Source organism: Pseudoliparis swirei, chromosome 13 (assembly GCF_029220125.1).
Source record: "Pseudoliparis swirei isolate HS2019 ecotype Mariana Trench chromosome 13, NWPU_hadal_v1, whole genome shotgun sequence".
Classification (NCBI taxonomy): Eukaryota; Metazoa; Chordata; class Actinopteri; order Perciformes; family Liparidae; genus Pseudoliparis; species Pseudoliparis swirei.
Genome location: NC_079400.1, coordinates 2,457,390 through 2,473,876, shown reverse-complemented (window position 1 = coordinate 2,473,876; position 16,487 = coordinate 2,457,390). Strand labels below are relative to the sequence as shown.

At 43.9% G+C, this 16,487-nt stretch overlaps 3 protein-coding genes across 3 annotated transcripts; all 3 read right to left on the bottom strand.

The window, feature by feature from the left end:
* Positions 1-1,477: 1,477 nt before the first annotated feature.
* pgap3 (post-GPI attachment to proteins phospholipase 3) lies at positions 1,478-7,432 on the bottom strand. The gene is made up of 8 exons (XM_056429545.1): positions 6,757-7,432; positions 5,850-5,947; positions 5,182-5,334; positions 4,999-5,061; positions 4,487-4,548; positions 4,115-4,251; positions 3,376-3,580; positions 1,478-3,188 (listed from the first exon to the last, which is right to left on the bottom strand). The coding sequence occupies exons 1-8, from the start codon at positions 6,962-6,964 to the stop codon at positions 3,125-3,127; spliced, it is 990 nt and encodes a 329-aa protein (XP_056285520.1). The 5' UTR covers positions 6,965-7,432; the 3' UTR covers positions 1,478-3,124.
* A 333-nt stretch (positions 7,433-7,765) lies between these two features.
* Positions 7,766-11,113, bottom strand: mylpfb (myosin light chain, phosphorylatable, fast skeletal muscle b). The gene is made up of 6 exons (XM_056430604.1): positions 11,008-11,113; positions 10,348-10,446; positions 9,158-9,338; positions 8,965-9,043; positions 8,808-8,856; positions 7,766-8,719 (listed from the first exon to the last, which is right to left on the bottom strand). The coding sequence occupies exons 1-6, from the start codon at positions 11,008-11,010 to the stop codon at positions 8,618-8,620; spliced, it is 513 nt and encodes a 170-aa protein (XP_056286579.1). The 5' UTR covers positions 11,011-11,113; the 3' UTR covers positions 7,766-8,617.
* A 1,626-nt stretch (positions 11,114-12,739) lies between these two features.
* LOC130204085 (sesquipedalian-1-like) lies at positions 12,740-16,397 on the bottom strand. Its single transcript, XM_056430601.1, has 4 exons — positions 16,335-16,397; positions 15,809-15,919; positions 15,305-15,608; positions 12,740-14,043 (listed from the first exon to the last, which is right to left on the bottom strand). The coding sequence occupies exons 2-4, from the start codon at positions 15,887-15,889 to the stop codon at positions 13,607-13,609; spliced, it is 822 nt and encodes a 273-aa protein (XP_056286576.1). The 5' UTR covers positions 15,890-15,919; positions 16,335-16,397; the 3' UTR covers positions 12,740-13,606.
* Positions 16,398-16,487: the final 90 nt, after the last annotated feature.

Here is a 16,487-nt window from a genome sequence, read left to right as displayed (position 1 = left end):
AAATACACCATTTTATTTTCTGTCTCTCGTGAAAAAATAATATTTGCAGGCGTCTGGGAGTCAACAAGTCGGTGAGAGAGTCCAAGGGAAACTTTACCCAGACAGCAGCTAATACAGGTCCCGCCAAAGAAATAAAGGCTTGTTGTGGACAATGAATATATGAGTTGTACTTGCTTACTTAGATCAACAGGCGGAGAACATGGACAGGCCTGGGGGAATATGTCTTGTTGATATTGGAGATAAAACAACAACTGACAAAGAGTCTGTGGGTATGATACTGGCACGTGTGGTTCAAGGTCGGCAGGACTTTCAAACTGCAGTGGAAGAGGATAGATCACAGACTATACATGTCACTTTCAATTTGAAGTGACTTTTTGTGTCCTGGATGTTCTCTTTTCACCTTGTTTATAACATTGAGCAAACATTTATTGTATGTATAAATAACCAAGAAGAATTACGAGCAATACATGAAGAAAATACATTATATAGGCTGAAAATAGCAATACAATGCATCATTATGTACAGTATTAAACCAGTGGATTCAAATGTTTTGACTTGTGAAGCTTGACCAGATAACTTGATCTAGTTTTGGCCACTTGTCATGGTTCAGATTTCTTTGAGCTGTAATCAGCTTCACCAACGATACATTTACTCTCTAATCTTCCAAATAGTTTAATTTCAAACAATAATTTGACTCACAAAAAGGCAAATCTATCCAACGCTTCACAAAAAGAAGAAAAAGTTGAGATACATGTCCAACAAATGAACAGATTTCTGGAGCATAACTTAATTTTTTCTTCTTACTGAACCGGAGCGAACAGGATGTTGAAAGATGGTTTTGGTCTCAACTGAACTAATATGCCACTAAAGAGCTAAGAGGGTCCTGAAAGTGAGTGTCCTGCCTCACTGCAAACCACGCTCAGTCTTTGGGATGTTCAGATCATTTCCTCTCGTCTACCAGCATGTATCGATGGTGGGGAAGCTCTAAAACAAGATAATTGAGTGAATCAGGTACACAGGATAAAACACCACGCCTCTAGTAAGGAAACAAACTCGTTTAATTCCTTATCAACAAAGAACTATTTTATTTGTTCCACTTTTTTGGGAGACAAATATTAGATGTGAGGTGGAGGAAAGTGCAGTAGAAGAGGTGATGGTTCACAGAGCGGCAGGCAGGGGGCGGCAGATGAGCCGGGGAAGAGGAGGGATGTGGTTATTGGTAAAGGAAGAAAGAAACAATGAAGATTTACAGAGCAAAAGTGTTTGTTTTTATGATAATTCACAGGATATATTGAATTTATAACAGAAACCAATGAGATAAATTTCTTAACAGTAGAAAGATCACTTTTAGTTTTGAATAGGCTGAGATTTTGGGATAAATCTAATTTGGATTTTGTTCTGGCTTCTTAAAGGGCCACGACGCCATTCCATGAACGTCAGTGGCTAATAAACAGTCTGGGGAAATAATGAGAATATACACTATTCAATGTTTATTATCCCATAAGGCAAGGATCTCTGCCATGAGTTCAGGAAACAGTTGATTTCAGTCAACCTCCACATGTCGGTCCCCCTCCGTCACAGGCTGTCAGCAAAGCTAAATGTGTCCATCTCATCACAGCAAACCTCCAACATGGTCTAGCTATATCTATCCACACACACACACACACACACACACAACAATCTAGCGCTCTCACACGAACACACACCGAGTCATTTGGTTTACGATGGCAAAACCAACACAAAGTGGTGTCAAGGCAACGTGTACACACACACTGTGCGGGTCATTGTTCTCACAGAAGTACAAAGGCATGGGCAGAACTTCAAAAACACGGCATGTAAATGTCCACACAGGCGTCAAGTGCACACATGGGAGAGAACCTCAGAGGGATGAGGACATACATGCTATGAATTCAAGAGTTTTCTGGTGATAACTCTGAGGAACAGAAATATTTGATAAAAAGGAAGAGACATGCTCATTGGCAAGCAGGTTTGATACGGTATGGAGGGATGGGGAGTGTTTCACATGACGGGGAACTGAACAGCAGCTGGTTGTGTGCGTGTCATTCTGAGGATCATTACAGCAGGAAATGCAACGAAATCCAGATAATAGGCGTGAAGCAAACACCTAAACACTCATTCACCCAGAATTTATTAGAAACTCAGTTTCCTGTTGCACCTTACGTTCTTCCTCTCCTCGCACTAAAAAGGCACTCCAGGTGAATTATATATTTCCATTTCATGATAATCCACCATACCCCACCCAAATAAATGAAAAAAATCTAGCAATTAAAATGTAATAAGTCAACAAAATAAAGCACAGAAAATGGTGAAAGAAAACAGAATAAAACCAATAAGGCAGTTGATAGAAATTAAAATAGAAATGTGGAATTATACAGAAGAGTATAAAAGACAAAAGCACGAGTGGAAACAATGCAGGTACAAAAATAAATGTGTGATGGTGAGAAAAGAACAAAAAACACAGTCAGCTAGAATGGCCTCCAAACATAAACCCCTCCCCTCTCTCTCTCTCTCTCTAGAACAATCCACTGGCAGCCCACTTCACAAGGGGCAACTCTCGGTGTCCGCCAGTCCACTTTTAGCACATATGTTCTCCTGACATGCCCTACCAAACGCAGGAGGTCATGATGGCCTGGCAAGGGATTTGGTGCCATCTATTGTCAGCCACAGCAAAATGCCATCCGTACAGAGTGTGTGTGTGTGTGTGTGTGTGTGTGTGACATCCAAGACGCTGGTGGGAGTAAAATCATTGGTTCAGGGGATCAATTTCAGAAACAGGAAATGCAACCCAATCATCCCAGTTGTGGTCGAACACAACACCTTTTCCTTCATCCTGTTTTGATGGTAAAAGAATCGTAGAGCACGTGTCTGTACAAGGCAAAGTTAAGTCGAGCAAACATCCGCCGAGATCCAGAGAAACAGAGAAAGTAAACCCCCCAAATAAATACTAAAAAATATTCAAACAAGAGACTTGTAAACAAATTCTACTTTGATGAAAGTCAAGTGGTGTTCCGCGTGTCGTCTGGGAGGCCGGGCTACTTCCGCGTTCGGGCGTCCGGCTGCTCCGATTGGAGACGTGCGACGGTGTCGGCGTGGTGAGGACAGTCTACTCGACTTTGACGCCCATCTTCTCCGTGTTTAGTAGGTAGAGGCTGTCGTCGATCAGGAAACTGGCGGGAGAATTAATAAGTAAGGAACATTTTTCCAGATATTTATCTCCACTAATAATCCTTTGAAATATCTCTTTTTATACACACCAACGAAATATTTTTTTTAAAATTCAAGACAAGAATATAATCTTTCTTTCTTTATCCGATGCCGCCTGGAAGACAAGACAAAGCACCTGAGGGGACGAACCTGTAGAAAAGGAAGTGCACCGGTATCGTGCTGAGGTGCCAGACAGCGTGAGCGTCGAGGACCCAGAGCATCGGGGGGAAGTCCAGCAGCTCAAGAAGGGCCAGACCATGAAGCAGCAGCACCACCAGGGCGCACTTCCACCAGTACGGCAGGGTCCGCCGGTTCTGCCAGCACCAACACAGCCACCACAGGAGGTTCACCATGCCTTTAAAGACACATTGGAAACAAATGAATACAATGTGGATTATAAAACAATGAACCCTCCTGTTGCCTTTGGGGTCAAGTTGACCCCATTCAATGTTTAACGTCTCAAAAAATTATTGACATCATTTATTTTGATTCATATTTCATGACTTTTCCTAATTTATTGGGGACAACTGGTAAAACATAAAATTCACATGATATGTTTTCAATGTCCTGTACAATTTGACCCCAGGCTGTGTAAAACATATAAGAAATATCAACTTTATTATATATTTAAAAGGCTATTTAGGTAGTCAACTAACAAACATAAAGTACCTCACACTTAAACTTGGGAAACAATATTAATTCTAATAATTTTCTCTAGGTTTTAATTGCTGGGGTCAAATTGACCCCAGGGGTAAAAGACGTTAGTACATTTGAAGGTCACAGGAGGGTTAAAAAGGCACAAAGCAGCTAAAGAAAAAACGACACAACTATCAAAATGAAGTTATTACAACCAGCCAGATTAGATATGACTCTTGAGCGTGAGCCGTACCGATGGTGGCGTTAGCAGCCATGTTGTAGCCGTAGTCGAAGCGGACAAAGGTCAAGAAGGACACGTGCGCGGTAAAGGCCAAGATGAGCAGGACTCCCACCATGCTCGACACCGCCGGGCGCCTCAGACCCAACGTTCTGACAAACGGAAAACATCCATGAACAGAAAGTGTTACATTTCACATGAACCACAACCTGAAGGAGTTTTTGTCTCCCACTTCTTATCATGAATTTATGATCTTTAAACAGAAACTTCCATCATGGTCGATGATAAGTAGAGTTGAATGTGATTTTATTTCTCTTGCGACCATGTCTGATCTTATGTGATGGGACAAGTGAGAATATTTGTAGGAACACCTGTTTTAAAGCTTACCTGACACAGCATAGGTAGATGGAGTAAAGAAGGACCGCAGTTGCACAGAAATAGTCCATTTTCTGGAAGAGAAAATCACAAAGACTAAAAATAAATTAAGATCAAGAGGACAATACTTTAAGTTACTGAAAACAGTAAACCCACATCTGTCAGTTATGGCATTTGGACTGTTACTGAGCTAATTAGCAAATAAAACACAACAAAAAAGTCAATTTCAGCACCTGGTCTTTCAGATCAAAAGATATCTACACAATAGTTAGAATAAAGTTAGTACCATTTTTAAATTAACACTGAATTAACTGATTGCCTGCAATGTGAAAAAGAGTCCAAATGGCTCTCAGTAGCCCTCACCAGGAAGTAAGTGGCCCAAACTGCAGGTCACAGGTATCAGGCCATATACATTTGACAATCCAATGATTATTTTTGTTACATTGCTTTTTTTCTGCCATCAAGTGGACACGAACCAGCTGGCGCAGTTTTCCAAATATCTCTAGGCAGTCAACAAACATTACCTCTGTGAGATAGGTGTCCCGAGTGTGAAAAACTGTGGACCAGAACCAGGCATTGAGAGAAACCTAAAGAATAGCACAGGCACTCGTTAAATACGCACGGTACATTTTGTCACGATCGTATGAACACAGTAGTGGTATTCGTGTATTTGTTTGCGGCAATTTCTTTGGTTCTCTCCATCTCACCAGAGAGAAGGCGTTGATGGTGTGGTACATGGGGCTGTGGCGCGGCACCGCGCTCCGGTAGCGCAGCAGCACGATAAGGCAAGCCAGGCCGTTCAGCAGAGAGGCCAGGGCAGAGGCCGGATCCTCGAAACACAGGAAGCGCACAAATGGCCACTATGAGAAATAAAAACACATTTCACATTTGACTCAAATCCGTTAAAAACAACAACAACAAAAACAACACAAGAGCATTTGTTCTCATATAATCTACTGATTTAAGTGAACAGCATAGGAGATTATTTTGGAGGACTGAGCCCAGCGTCCTGTCAATTACAAAACTAGAACGGGCACTCGGTAGAGCGCATGCCTTCGCATATCACAAGATTGGGCATTGAATTATGATTGGCATACATTAGTTGCAATTGGATAAAAATTGACCGCGCTATGGTAAAAAGAAGATTTTGACCTTTTCATGACCTTGACCTTTGACCCGATCGATCCCAAAATCGAATCAAATGGTCCCCGGATAATAACCAATCATCCCACCAAATTTCATGCGATTCGGTTTAATACTTTTTGAGTTATGCGAGGAACACACATACAAATAAATAAATAAATGAATACACGGCGATCATTTTTCAATGCGAAAGGTAATAAGGTTTGTCGGTTCCTCCGTAAGAAGCACCGACCTTGCCGTGGAACTGTGGGATTCTGTAGCCCTCGGCCTGGTAAAGGCCCACGGTGGTCCACATGCATTCGTAGCGACAATCATCACGGCATGTCCAACCTGCACCAGGAGGGTCAAAGGGGCAAGTTCAATTCCATAGGTTCACATATTCAAGGATAACATGCATGTGGCATTAAAATACTGAAAATAACTGAAACAATTAGTCAAATGACAATAGATGGCAACTACTCTTTTTTTTAAAGTCTTTAAAATATATATTTTTTGCTTTTCTTCTTCAATGTGAGAAATTGCTGTTTTTCTCGATTTTATATCAATAAGTTGATATATTTTATCAACAAATATCTTGTTTTGTTCAACAAGTAACAGGACTTGTTGAACAAAACAAGATATTTGGTATTTAGGGCTCTGGGAAACTGTGAAGGGCTTTTCATTACTTTCTGACATTTTAAAGATGATTAGAACATACACAAATAAAGGTTTGTGGCAGCCCTTGAAATGTGCAGTCACTATTTGCTGAGGCACTACATGTAGTTTCTATTTTCTGGTTGGATTACAGTATCAATTGCTTCTTCTTTTCCTAATGTTGTGTTTTTAAATGTCACACAGACACACATATGCAATTGCTAACGATTTCCTGAGGGTGGAGTTTATAAATCACAATAGGCCTTTTGTGACAACTCGCTCAGCCAGAAAAACTGGCTTTCAACTCTCAATCAGTATCACATGTGTCATGAAACTTCATATGAGAAAATATAATTCGTTAAAATTCACATTGCAGCCATGACAGACGAAACTAGAAGGACGAGTGGACGTTAAGTGTTCACAAACACAGTCAATGACACACGTGTAGAAATACACAGACTGCGAGCAAGCAGAGTTAGCTTAATGCACCGATGACAACAACTCACCTGTGAGCGCCATGTATTGCGGCTGTGCAAACTGGAAGCCCCGCAGCCGAGCTCCGGTGCAGTTGGTCTGGACACATCGCGTCACACAGTCTCGGTACACCGGCTCCTTGTCGCCTTGAGAAGACTGCACGGTGGTCAGCGACGTCAGGAGGAGCAGGACGACGGCGGAGAGTCTGACAGATGTGCAGCGGGGGAACGCTGCGGCCATGGCGGCGGCGGGTGTTACGGTTTAACAGGCGACCGCGTTAACTGGCGACTTTTCACGTATAGCTGTTTTCGCGAATGCCGCTTGGTTTAATTTTGTAAATGAAGTGTCAACCACTCCCACGTACTTAATAATATCTACGATAAAAATCAAACAACGTGGTGTTCACGAGGGCAGCTAGCGTTACGTGTTCTTTTCCTTGTTTCCAACGGCTGTCTGTAACTACGGCAACAACGGACGCGTTGGTTCAAAGTCCCCAGTTAACACGGTCGCTTCTTTAACCGTAACACGGGTCTTGACCCGTCAGGAGACAGCGGGACGGCAGCGGCATCGATGGCTTCCGCAGCCGGCGGTCCACATAATCATCAATCCACATTACCAGAGAGACATTCCTAGTTAGCTGTGACCAACCTGACCAACCTGGACTGAAATGTGTTACAGTTACAGTTTGGTGTTTCCACCATTCCCCTGTTCTCCTATCTGGGTCAAGCTTCACGCCTCACACATCGTTTCCGGCGCGCTACTTTCAAAATAAAACATTTTTTGGTAGACGCTTCTCTATGGAGACACAAAACATCAAGTTATAGATATAGTATCAGTAATTTTCTTTCTAATCTTTACACTTAGCTTTAAGAAATATCTCTGGTTTTGTGAGTATACTTATTTGTCAAATTTAGGAACAGTATTATAAAGCGACATATATGTATCTTTTGTTTTGAAGGCGAAACGTTTTGTTTATTATTTGTACTTACTTTTTTGATTTCAGTATCATTCACGCCCACACTTAAACCAATAGACACAGTATAACACAAAAGATAGTAGATTTTATTTGTACTTCTTTATTTGTTACAGTCAGACACCATCCCAACAGGAGGAAACAGCAGTAAGCGGGAGGAGTTAGAGTCATAAACAAAGACTTTTTTCTTTTATTAATTTCTTTCCTGCTGCCCACTCACAATCTTTCCCCATCTCTTTCCCTATTCACAAGATTGTGAAGTTTTAAAAAAAATCATGTTTTTCTATTTTTTACTGCAACTTTTCCCTTTCATCCTGTGTTGAAGAGAAGGAGCGACGTCATTAAGAGCCGGGTAGGCAAACTATTATAGTTCAGTACTCACTCTCTTGCTGTGCACTCCTCTCTAGTTTCAAACAAAGGAACAAATCCATCAAACACTCTGTCAGATTGAGACTGACAGACCTCTCAGGTCAGGCTGCGTTACTTGTTTCAAGTAAGCGACTGTGCATGCAAAAGACACTTATGACTGACAGCTAATACACTGGACTGCATTGTGCATACACACTGCTTGTAGGTATGATGCATGCACTGCTGGCCTCAACACAGAAGGACAGAATGAATGATGGGGGGAAAGAAGGAGAAACAACAGGCAAGGACCGAGATAGAGAGTGTTTCGGTGCCACAAGACTATTTTTTTATTGAAAATAATCCCATGTCCCCCTGTTGGTGCTCACACACACAAACAACGCACACAGCCGTCAGTCCTCTCACTGAGTATCTCAATAAAGGAGACAAGTCTTTTCGTAGTGAGCTGGCAAGCGGACACAGCGGGCCGGGAGGGCGGAAGTGTGCAAGGAGGCCACGTGGTCGGAGAGAAGGGGAGTGAGTCGATGGTGGTGGTGGTGGGGGGGGGGGGGGGTTTACTCCTCCTTCTCTTCTCCGTGTGTGATGACGTAGCAGATGTTCTTGTAGTCCACATTTCCGGCCACATCAGGGGGGAAAGCAGCCCACAGGTTGGTCATCTGGAGATATCAAAGACGTGTTTTACAAACCCGGAGCAACGAAAGACAGAGTGGCAATACGGGCGAGACAAAGAGGAGCTTAGCTCACCTCCTCAGGGGTGAACCTGTCGCACTGGGTGGTCAGGAGCTCCTCGAGGCTGGAGAGGGGGAATGGAGAGATATATATCAGACGGTCCATCTCGATTCAAGATCACCACAAAGAGCAACGGCTGTTGTGATGAACGACAAGTTCAAAGTAAACTTACAATTCCTTCTTGATCGAGCCGGTGGCATCGGGGTCCAGGACCTTGAAAGCGCTCACGATGACGTCCTCGGGGTCAGCGCCTGAAAGTAAAAGCAGCCAATTAATTAATTAATTACATATTATTCCTGAATTAAAGGTACAAAATGAGAACAAAAGTGACGCGAGCCGAGCCGTGTGAAGTCGTGTGAACACACCCTTCAGCTTCTCGCCGAACATGGTCAGGAAGACGGTGAAGTTGATGGGGCCGCTGGCCTCCTTCACCATGGCCTCCAGCTCCTCATTCTTCACGTTCAGTTGACCCATGGTGGCCAGCACGTCCCTGAGATCGTCCTTGCTGATGATGCCATCTCTGTTTTGGTCGATGATTGTGAAAGCCTGGCGGGGACAGTGAGGTAAGAGGCGGAGAGGATCGTCAGTCGATCCCACACGACTTCATTTGGCTTCACCGAACATGTCACCGCTTCCTCAGGTGACGTTCAGAAGCCATCAAGCGAAACACGACATTAAATTAAAACAGTGGAAATGGAGATGCTCACATTTCTCACAAGTCCCGGTCATAAGAGTTGCTCGTTCTCCACCTCTCGTCACACATAGCTGGGCGTAGCACCCGGTGAAACCAAAGATGGCATTGCAAACCTTTTGGGACTTGGCAGCTGGTCCACCACTTGTCTTTCTAAGGTGTTAAAATGGTCTCGGAATGTGAGACAAGCCCATTGCGACATTTAGGGAGAAGGTATTGATGACAGCTGTCACACCGCCCACCCCTTTCCTCTTCTGCCTTGTGACTACATCTGATGACCCTGCTCACAATGTGTTTACGGCTAAGCTACTGTCACAATGGTATTCTCTTTCATGTATACCTTTATACTCCGGGAAAGCGTCTGAGAGACCCACGTGATCTATTAACAACGCTTTTCTAGTTTCTAATATGCTACATCCCTAATTATTTGGAAAAAAACATTCTTTAGGTACCAACAAAACATTTTGTTCCTTTTTTCAACTTTAGGATGTAATTTTTTTTTCTTGTTCTTTCTACCTTGAGCCTATCTTTCCTGATTTGATTAATATTACTGATTAACGTCACTGTTGGGCGGCATTCCAGCGGGGTTACAGAACGAGTGTTTTGAGTCAAAGAGGATTACTGAGCTACTCCGATGCTGCCGTCAGAATAACTCTGATTTACTGTCCTGACAGGTTGAAAGGACATTCTTGCTTTCATGCAGCCACGTGATAAGGTCTCTATAGCCGCAGAGGTCAAACGATACATGCGGTCATAGCACTTTACAACATGTCTCTTCTCTCACGTGGCCTCGAAAGACCTCAATTTATACCGCTCGGGAACTTTAAATTGAAAGGAAGTGAGATGTGATGAAGAAAATGTTACCTCCTTGTACTCCTGGATCTGGCTCTGCTCAAACATGGAGAACACATTGGAGGATCCACCCTCACTCTGCTGCTGCCTCCTCTTGGCCTTCTTGGGTGCCTGGGAAATGAAAGGTAATACACACTTTAAATGTAAAAAACATCACTCAAACAGACTTTACTATCTGATGCAGTGATACTTGCTAACTTGAAGCCAAAATGTAATTAAATATCTTGTTTCTGAATCTTGTTTCATCCATATTGGGGTTAAAATTAATGAAAGGATGCTCAAATAAGTCTGATTAAATCACTCTATTTGTTGGCGTTTGCCAAATTGCCAAACGAATCATATATTTTCATCACAAAGTTTTTTTCCCGTAAAATAAAATCTCGTCATCGTGAATCTATCACCCGATTCAGAGTCAAGTACAATGTAATGGTTTTGGGGACTACTATAATAAGCCAGTGATCCCAAAACATTTAGTATTTTAGTAATTCATCACGGTTAAGGTTTGAGATGTTTAGCTAAGCCAGCAGATAAAGTTCTGACTGGGTCCAAATCCACCGTTTGGCTCAGATAAGACTACTTTATGGTCTGTTGGTAATCCAGATTGGCAAATGTATCAGTGATGCTTTCATCTCCTCAAAGATCCTAGATCCCTAGAGACATGGCAAAACTCACCATCTCTCAAGTTTTTAGGATTGTTGGTGGTCAAGAAGAGAAGCAAGCCTACGCCAAGCCGATGTGACTGTCATGTAAGCGCTGGACCTCAGGGGCCTTATATACTAGCCCCCGGGGGGCTAACTTTAGCCACACCATCAGGTTTGGCAGGAAAACAGGGCTGATGGAAAGTAAGAGAAAAGGGGGAGGAGTGTAGAGGTGGCGGGACATATCGACTTACCGATGCTCCGGAATAGGCCCCAGGAGTTTCGGAATGAGGTGAATTCAATGCCAACACACAGTCCCGACTTTGGTGTCATCTGCGGACTAATATGGCCAAACTGACAGGACGTCCTGAGGGACGACGGATCTGCCCCCGTACCCCTCTTCTTCATCTTCCTCTTCTTGTTCAGAGTCTTTGTTGTGGCTATTTTTGTTTCGTGTATGTCCACCGGGAGAGAACCAACCCCAGCGTATGATGACAAGCTGTTGCTGCTGCTTTACTTCCTTAACACACACACACACACACAAATAGGATTAACATCAATTAACAGCCCCGAGCTGCTCAAGGTGCCAACATGTCCTCGCAGTTGACATATTCTAAAGTCATCGCCGGTCCACATGATAGGTTTGGTCTGAGGGTTGTGCGCGCGACCAGATCAGTAGTCGCCAGCCGGGGTTATAAACATGAAACCTGAATTCAGTTGGCAGATGGACTCAGTTCTGGCTCCAGCGATGACACGCGACGACTTCAAACGGTGACCTTGCATCAACGACACATGTCAACAGGCTTTTAATACAGCAGCAGGAAATACTTTGCTTTATAAAAAGATTGAAAAAAAATAATCTAAAGGCGGCCTGCTGGTTTATATTTCACGTTGCTCTGTGGCTTTGTGTCTGGTCGAGGTGCTAAAGGCCACACACCTTTAGAAAAGAAACAATAGGCTCAGGAATAAGGTTTCGGAGCACGTGGATGAGAAATTCTGAAATATTGAATCTCTCTGTCGAAGGGCCCGTTCATGTCACAATAAGTCACGTGTGTGATGGGGAAACAACCAATGATGGTTGGACTAAATACGCAGCTCTGGGTGCACTCATTCGGGTGCTTCTGGAGGTTCCCAGTATAGTCGCTTTAGAACAGGAGGACAGTGGCCTACCCACTTAACTCCATATATGAGCTCCACAGGCTGCCATAAATCACACCATTTTACAACTACGGTATGTATGTATGCATCGGGCTCCAGCACCAGCGTGAACCGCTACTTTGGGACCAAGTTGCCTCTTTTTTATATTCTTGATTTAATTTGATCCTACATCCGGCCATTGGTTATTAAAACTACCGTAGTTATTTACAGAGAAGGCAGTAAAAAGTTAAATCCTAAGTGGAGAAGGTCACAGCTGATGCTTTAAGTATGGGCTTGAAGGTGAGAGAGAGAGAAAGAGCCCAAGCTCTGTCAAAGTCCATAAACAAGACAGCTGTAGAGACTGAAATAGAGCTGCCCCCCCCCCCCCCCCCATTCTTTTTCTCAGCCATTTTGACCCTTCTTGGCCCGCTTTGGCCCCATACAAGTGCCAGTTCTTTTCTTTTTTTTACCCACAGTCACTGGCCTGCTTTGAGGCGAAACTGGTTCGGAGCTTAATTTCACTGGCACCCAGACGAATCGGGTAAACAATCGATCAATACCACTTTACTGAGGCACAGGTCTCGGTATCAAACGTCACTTTGGAAAGAAAAACAAGCAAACAACAAAGCTGGCATCAAACATCTCGTAATCTTGTTTATTCATTATTCAATGGTCTAAAATCATAATTTGGCAAACTTATTGTACAGCTGATTGTGTTCAACATGTTTATATAAAAACAAGGCTGTTGTAAAGAGGCATGGCAATATGTCCTTCAAGGTTTCGGGAAAAATCTCCTTTAGGTATTCACCCTCGTCAGCCAGTCTCAAACTAGAACGGACATCTCCGGGTTGTCTCTGCCAACTGCGGAAGTTGCAGTCTGTCCAAAATGTTCTTGCATCCTTTCACACATTTGTGCGATATGGTCATAGTTGGCATGTGAATCCTTGAGATATGCCCAACAATGTGTTTTGGAGGTCACAGTGACCTTTCAATGCTAATAAATTCATCCGTTGTCGACTTTAGTGCAGATTTGAGGAAACTCCCTCTGGTGCTCCTGATATCCCAGTTCAGAAGAATCGTACAGACATGCAGACGTATAACCCTAAAACACGACGATATCACTTCATACCATGGCCGCAGAGCATTCTCAATTATAATTGGCTGACAGGTGTGGATTTATTTGGGTGATCAGACATGAATGTTGCAGGTCTTTGTTTGCAGTGTCTTTGAAAATATGGCGTGCGGACGGTTTTTAAAAAGTTTACTTTGAGAAATCACTTTACTGTTAAAGATCAAGCAACAGAGCTCAATAGAGCATGAAATCATTTATGGCATAAGTAAAAAAAAGAACATCATGCTCTTGAACACAAATATACACAAAAGAATCTCAACAATAATTGTTGTAGTTCTAATTAATATATACATAATACTGCAGCTTTGTAATGCAACCACAGGTATTGAAATTAAAGTTCAGAGATTGTTTAATTTCACACTTTTTACCCAAAATCGATTAAGTTTTCCTCCTGAACGACGTCAGCACCTTGTCGTCCCCTCTTGGACCAATCAACAATCAGTTCCTTCACCTCTTTTCCAAAATCGTCATGCAACTTAGTGAAATCCTCCTTGGTGCCCAAACAGACCCCGGCCCACTCCCCCAGAGGCGGAGCAGGGGTGTTAACGGGCACCACGTTGGCGCTCCTCTTGGGCCAGAGCTTGGGCGATCTCTTACTGGCCGCCTTGGATGAAACGGGCGTGGGTAGGAGCATCAGGTTGGAGCTCGGGCCGGGTCCCGCTCCGACCCCGGTCGCTCCGTACGAAGGCAGCATTGCGGACTGGGGGCTCTGGCGGGCCGCAGAGTCCCCCGCCTCGGCCGTGCTGAACGTCGGCCTGCTGAACGGGTTGGTCGGTTCACTGGAGAACTCCCCCAAGGCCTCTGAGGAGAAGAGCAAATAAGACACGCGGAGAAATACGACAACAGCTGAAGTTACATTCACAGCGACGCTAACGCAGCTGAGAAGCACTGGCTTCTTCTTTTTGTTTCTTCTTGTATTTTTGTGGGAAATAGCACAGCTGCAAAATCAGAAGATTAAAAAGTGGTGGACCACATTCATTATGACCTGGGTCCCTCTTACCATCGCACACGTGGCACCAGAATGTTTCTCTCTAAACCTGAAGTTACGGTTGAGCTGAAGCCGAAGACGGTTTCAGTAACACTCGTCTCTAAAGAAGCCGCTACCCGTCTCATTCCTGCCCCCAAAAACATCTCCATAACACATTGAAGAAAAAAAAGTTGTGTTAATTACCTTAATTACACATTAATGTAATCTACAGTCCATGTATGTACTGTAGATTACATTAATGTGTAACTAAGGTAATTAACACAACTTTTTTTTCTTCAATGTGTTATGGAGATCTTTTTGGGGGCAGGAATGAGACGGGTAGCGGCTTCTTTAGAGACGAGTGTTACTGAAACCGTCCATGTATGTACTGTAGATTACACGTATGTACGGTAGATGCATACAAACAAACTATTACTTAAAATGCATCATGTTCAGTCATTGTTACCTTCGCATTAAAAATGGTTATGTTTTGATCGCCGTGTATTTATTTATTTATTTATTTGTATGCGTGTTATTCGCATAATACAAAAAGTATTAAACCGAATCGCATGAAATTCGGTGGGATGATTGGTTATTATCCGGGGACCATTTGATTAGACTTTGGGATCAATCGGGTCAAAGGTCAAGGTCATGAAAAGGTCAAAATCTTCTTTTTACCATAGCACGGTCAATTTTTATCCAATTGGCATGCAACTAATGCCAAAATGTTCATAATTCAATGCCCAATCTAGTGATATGCGAAGGTATGCGCTCTCCCAAGTGCCCGTTCTAGTTGTCAATGCCTTTCAATCAAATACAACAAAACGACAAACACCCTAAAAAACTATGAAAGAGTTGAAATAAACCCTTTGAATAAACTTTTTGAACACTTTAATTGCTTTAAACTTGACTCAAAGTGTTCGCCGTCTTCGCCAGACGGCTGCGGTGGGATTATGACGTGTGCCCGCTGCGTGCCGAGATGTGCCCGGCGTGACGCGGAGGCTGTGAACAGCGCTGCCTCACACAGCTGCGGGGAACAAAGGCGTCGGTCTGTCCCCCGCGGACACGAGGAGCCCCTCTGCCTGCGGGTCTCACCTCTGTACTTCTTCTCCAGGTCCATCACCAGCAGGGCCAGGTAGCCGTGGTTGGCCGACAGCAGGGCTTTGATCCAGCTCTCCTGACCGGCCTGGTCCTCGGCGGAAAACTTGTAGGTTCGCAGTCCCGGCTCGCTCCACACCAGCGAGAAGGCGAACTGCTCCTCGGACTCGCACAGCTGGACGATGCAGCCCTCCAGGACGATCACGCCCGCCGCCTCCCGGTCAGACGGCCGGTCCTTGTAGAAGAGGAGGTTCCCCTTCAGCACGCACCAGCGCTTCTGATAGGAAGTCTTTCTTTCGCCCTGTGTTTGACAATTGTGCCATCTGTGGTTTACTCACTCATGTACACATCACTCATGTTACCCAATGTCTCACACCACAGTTGGTGGCGAAGTTAGCAACTTACCTGGAGGTCAAATGGTTTATGAACACACTAAAAAAAGTAGAATTTGTGTTGTTTTTGTTTGTTTTATGTGCTTAAATTCATATGGCATGTCCCTACCTTCTTGAAGAGGTACCCTTCTTTGTCCACTTGAGAAGTGCAAGATTCAAAATAGGTCACAATCTTTTCATGAATCTTCATTTCTACATCACAAGTTGCTTTGACCCGAACCTGCAACACATGACACAACACACATGGATCCGTGGCTACTTACTCATGTATTACTGATTATGTCTGATTATGGGGAACTAACATGAACGCGCTTTTTTAATAATGCACACGGTTAAGCTCGCGCCCGTGGGCCAAACACGTTCTCAATGCTTCTAAACATCCCAACCAGTAAACGACGACGAGGAAACGGCGCTTGATATCGTGAATGTTGGGAAACGTGCCAAACTGAGCGCCATTAATAAGTCGCCTACTGTTTTTAAGGCGGTGACGTCTCTCGTTATGCGCGTTCCCGTCTGCGCCTGTTCCTACGTGACTCGCACATTTCGGGTTCTCGAAGTGCACAATGTTTAACTTTAACGTGAGACAAAGTGAGAGGCCGGGCTGCCTCTCCTCCACGCGGTGCTTCATTACTCACCTGTCAGAAGAAGTGTGTGACGGTGCTGCAGTTTCCTCCTCGGAGTGTGAGTGTGTGTGTGTGTGTCAATCACTTCCTGGTTGCCAAGGTGAGGGCAGCTCCACGTCAACCGTGTCGCCCATTGGCCTGTGGTTCTGATGATTTACTGTCATT

Bases quoted from the DNA above. Each gene is read 5' to 3' on its own strand.
- pgap3 (XM_056429545.1), bottom strand. From the start codon at position 6,964: ATGGCCGCAGCGTTCCCCCGCTGCACATCTGTCAGACTCTCCGCCGTC. The intron at 5,335-5,849 runs GTCGGTGCTTCT...TATTTCTCATAG, and splicing joins TCCCACAGTTCCACGGCAAG to TGGCCATTTGTGCGCTTCCT. The intron at 3,189-3,375 runs GTTCGTCCCCTC...TTCTCCCGCCAG, and splicing joins GTGCACTTCCTTTTCTACAG to TTTCCTGATCGACGACAGCC.
- mylpfb (XM_056430604.1), bottom strand. The intron at 9,044-9,157 runs GTGTGTTCACAC...TTTTACTTTCAG, and splicing joins GTTCGGCGAGAAGCTGAAGG to GCGCTGACCCCGAGGACGTC. The intron at 8,857-8,964 runs GTAAGTTTACTT...CCCCCTCTCCAG, and splicing joins GGCTCGATCAAGAAGGAATT to CCTCGAGGAGCTCCTGACCA.
- LOC130204085 (XM_056430601.1), bottom strand. From the start codon at position 15,889: ATGAAGATTCATGAAAAGATTGTGACCTATTTTGAATCTTGCACTTCT. The intron at 15,609-15,808 runs GTAGGGACATGC...TGTCAAACACAG, and splicing joins AAGGGTACCTCTTCAAGAAG to GGCGAAAGAAAGACTTCCTA. The intron at 14,044-15,304 runs GTGAGACCCGCA...TCTTCTCCTCAG, and splicing joins CCTGGAGAAGAAGTACAGAG to AGGCCTTGGGGGAGTTCTCC.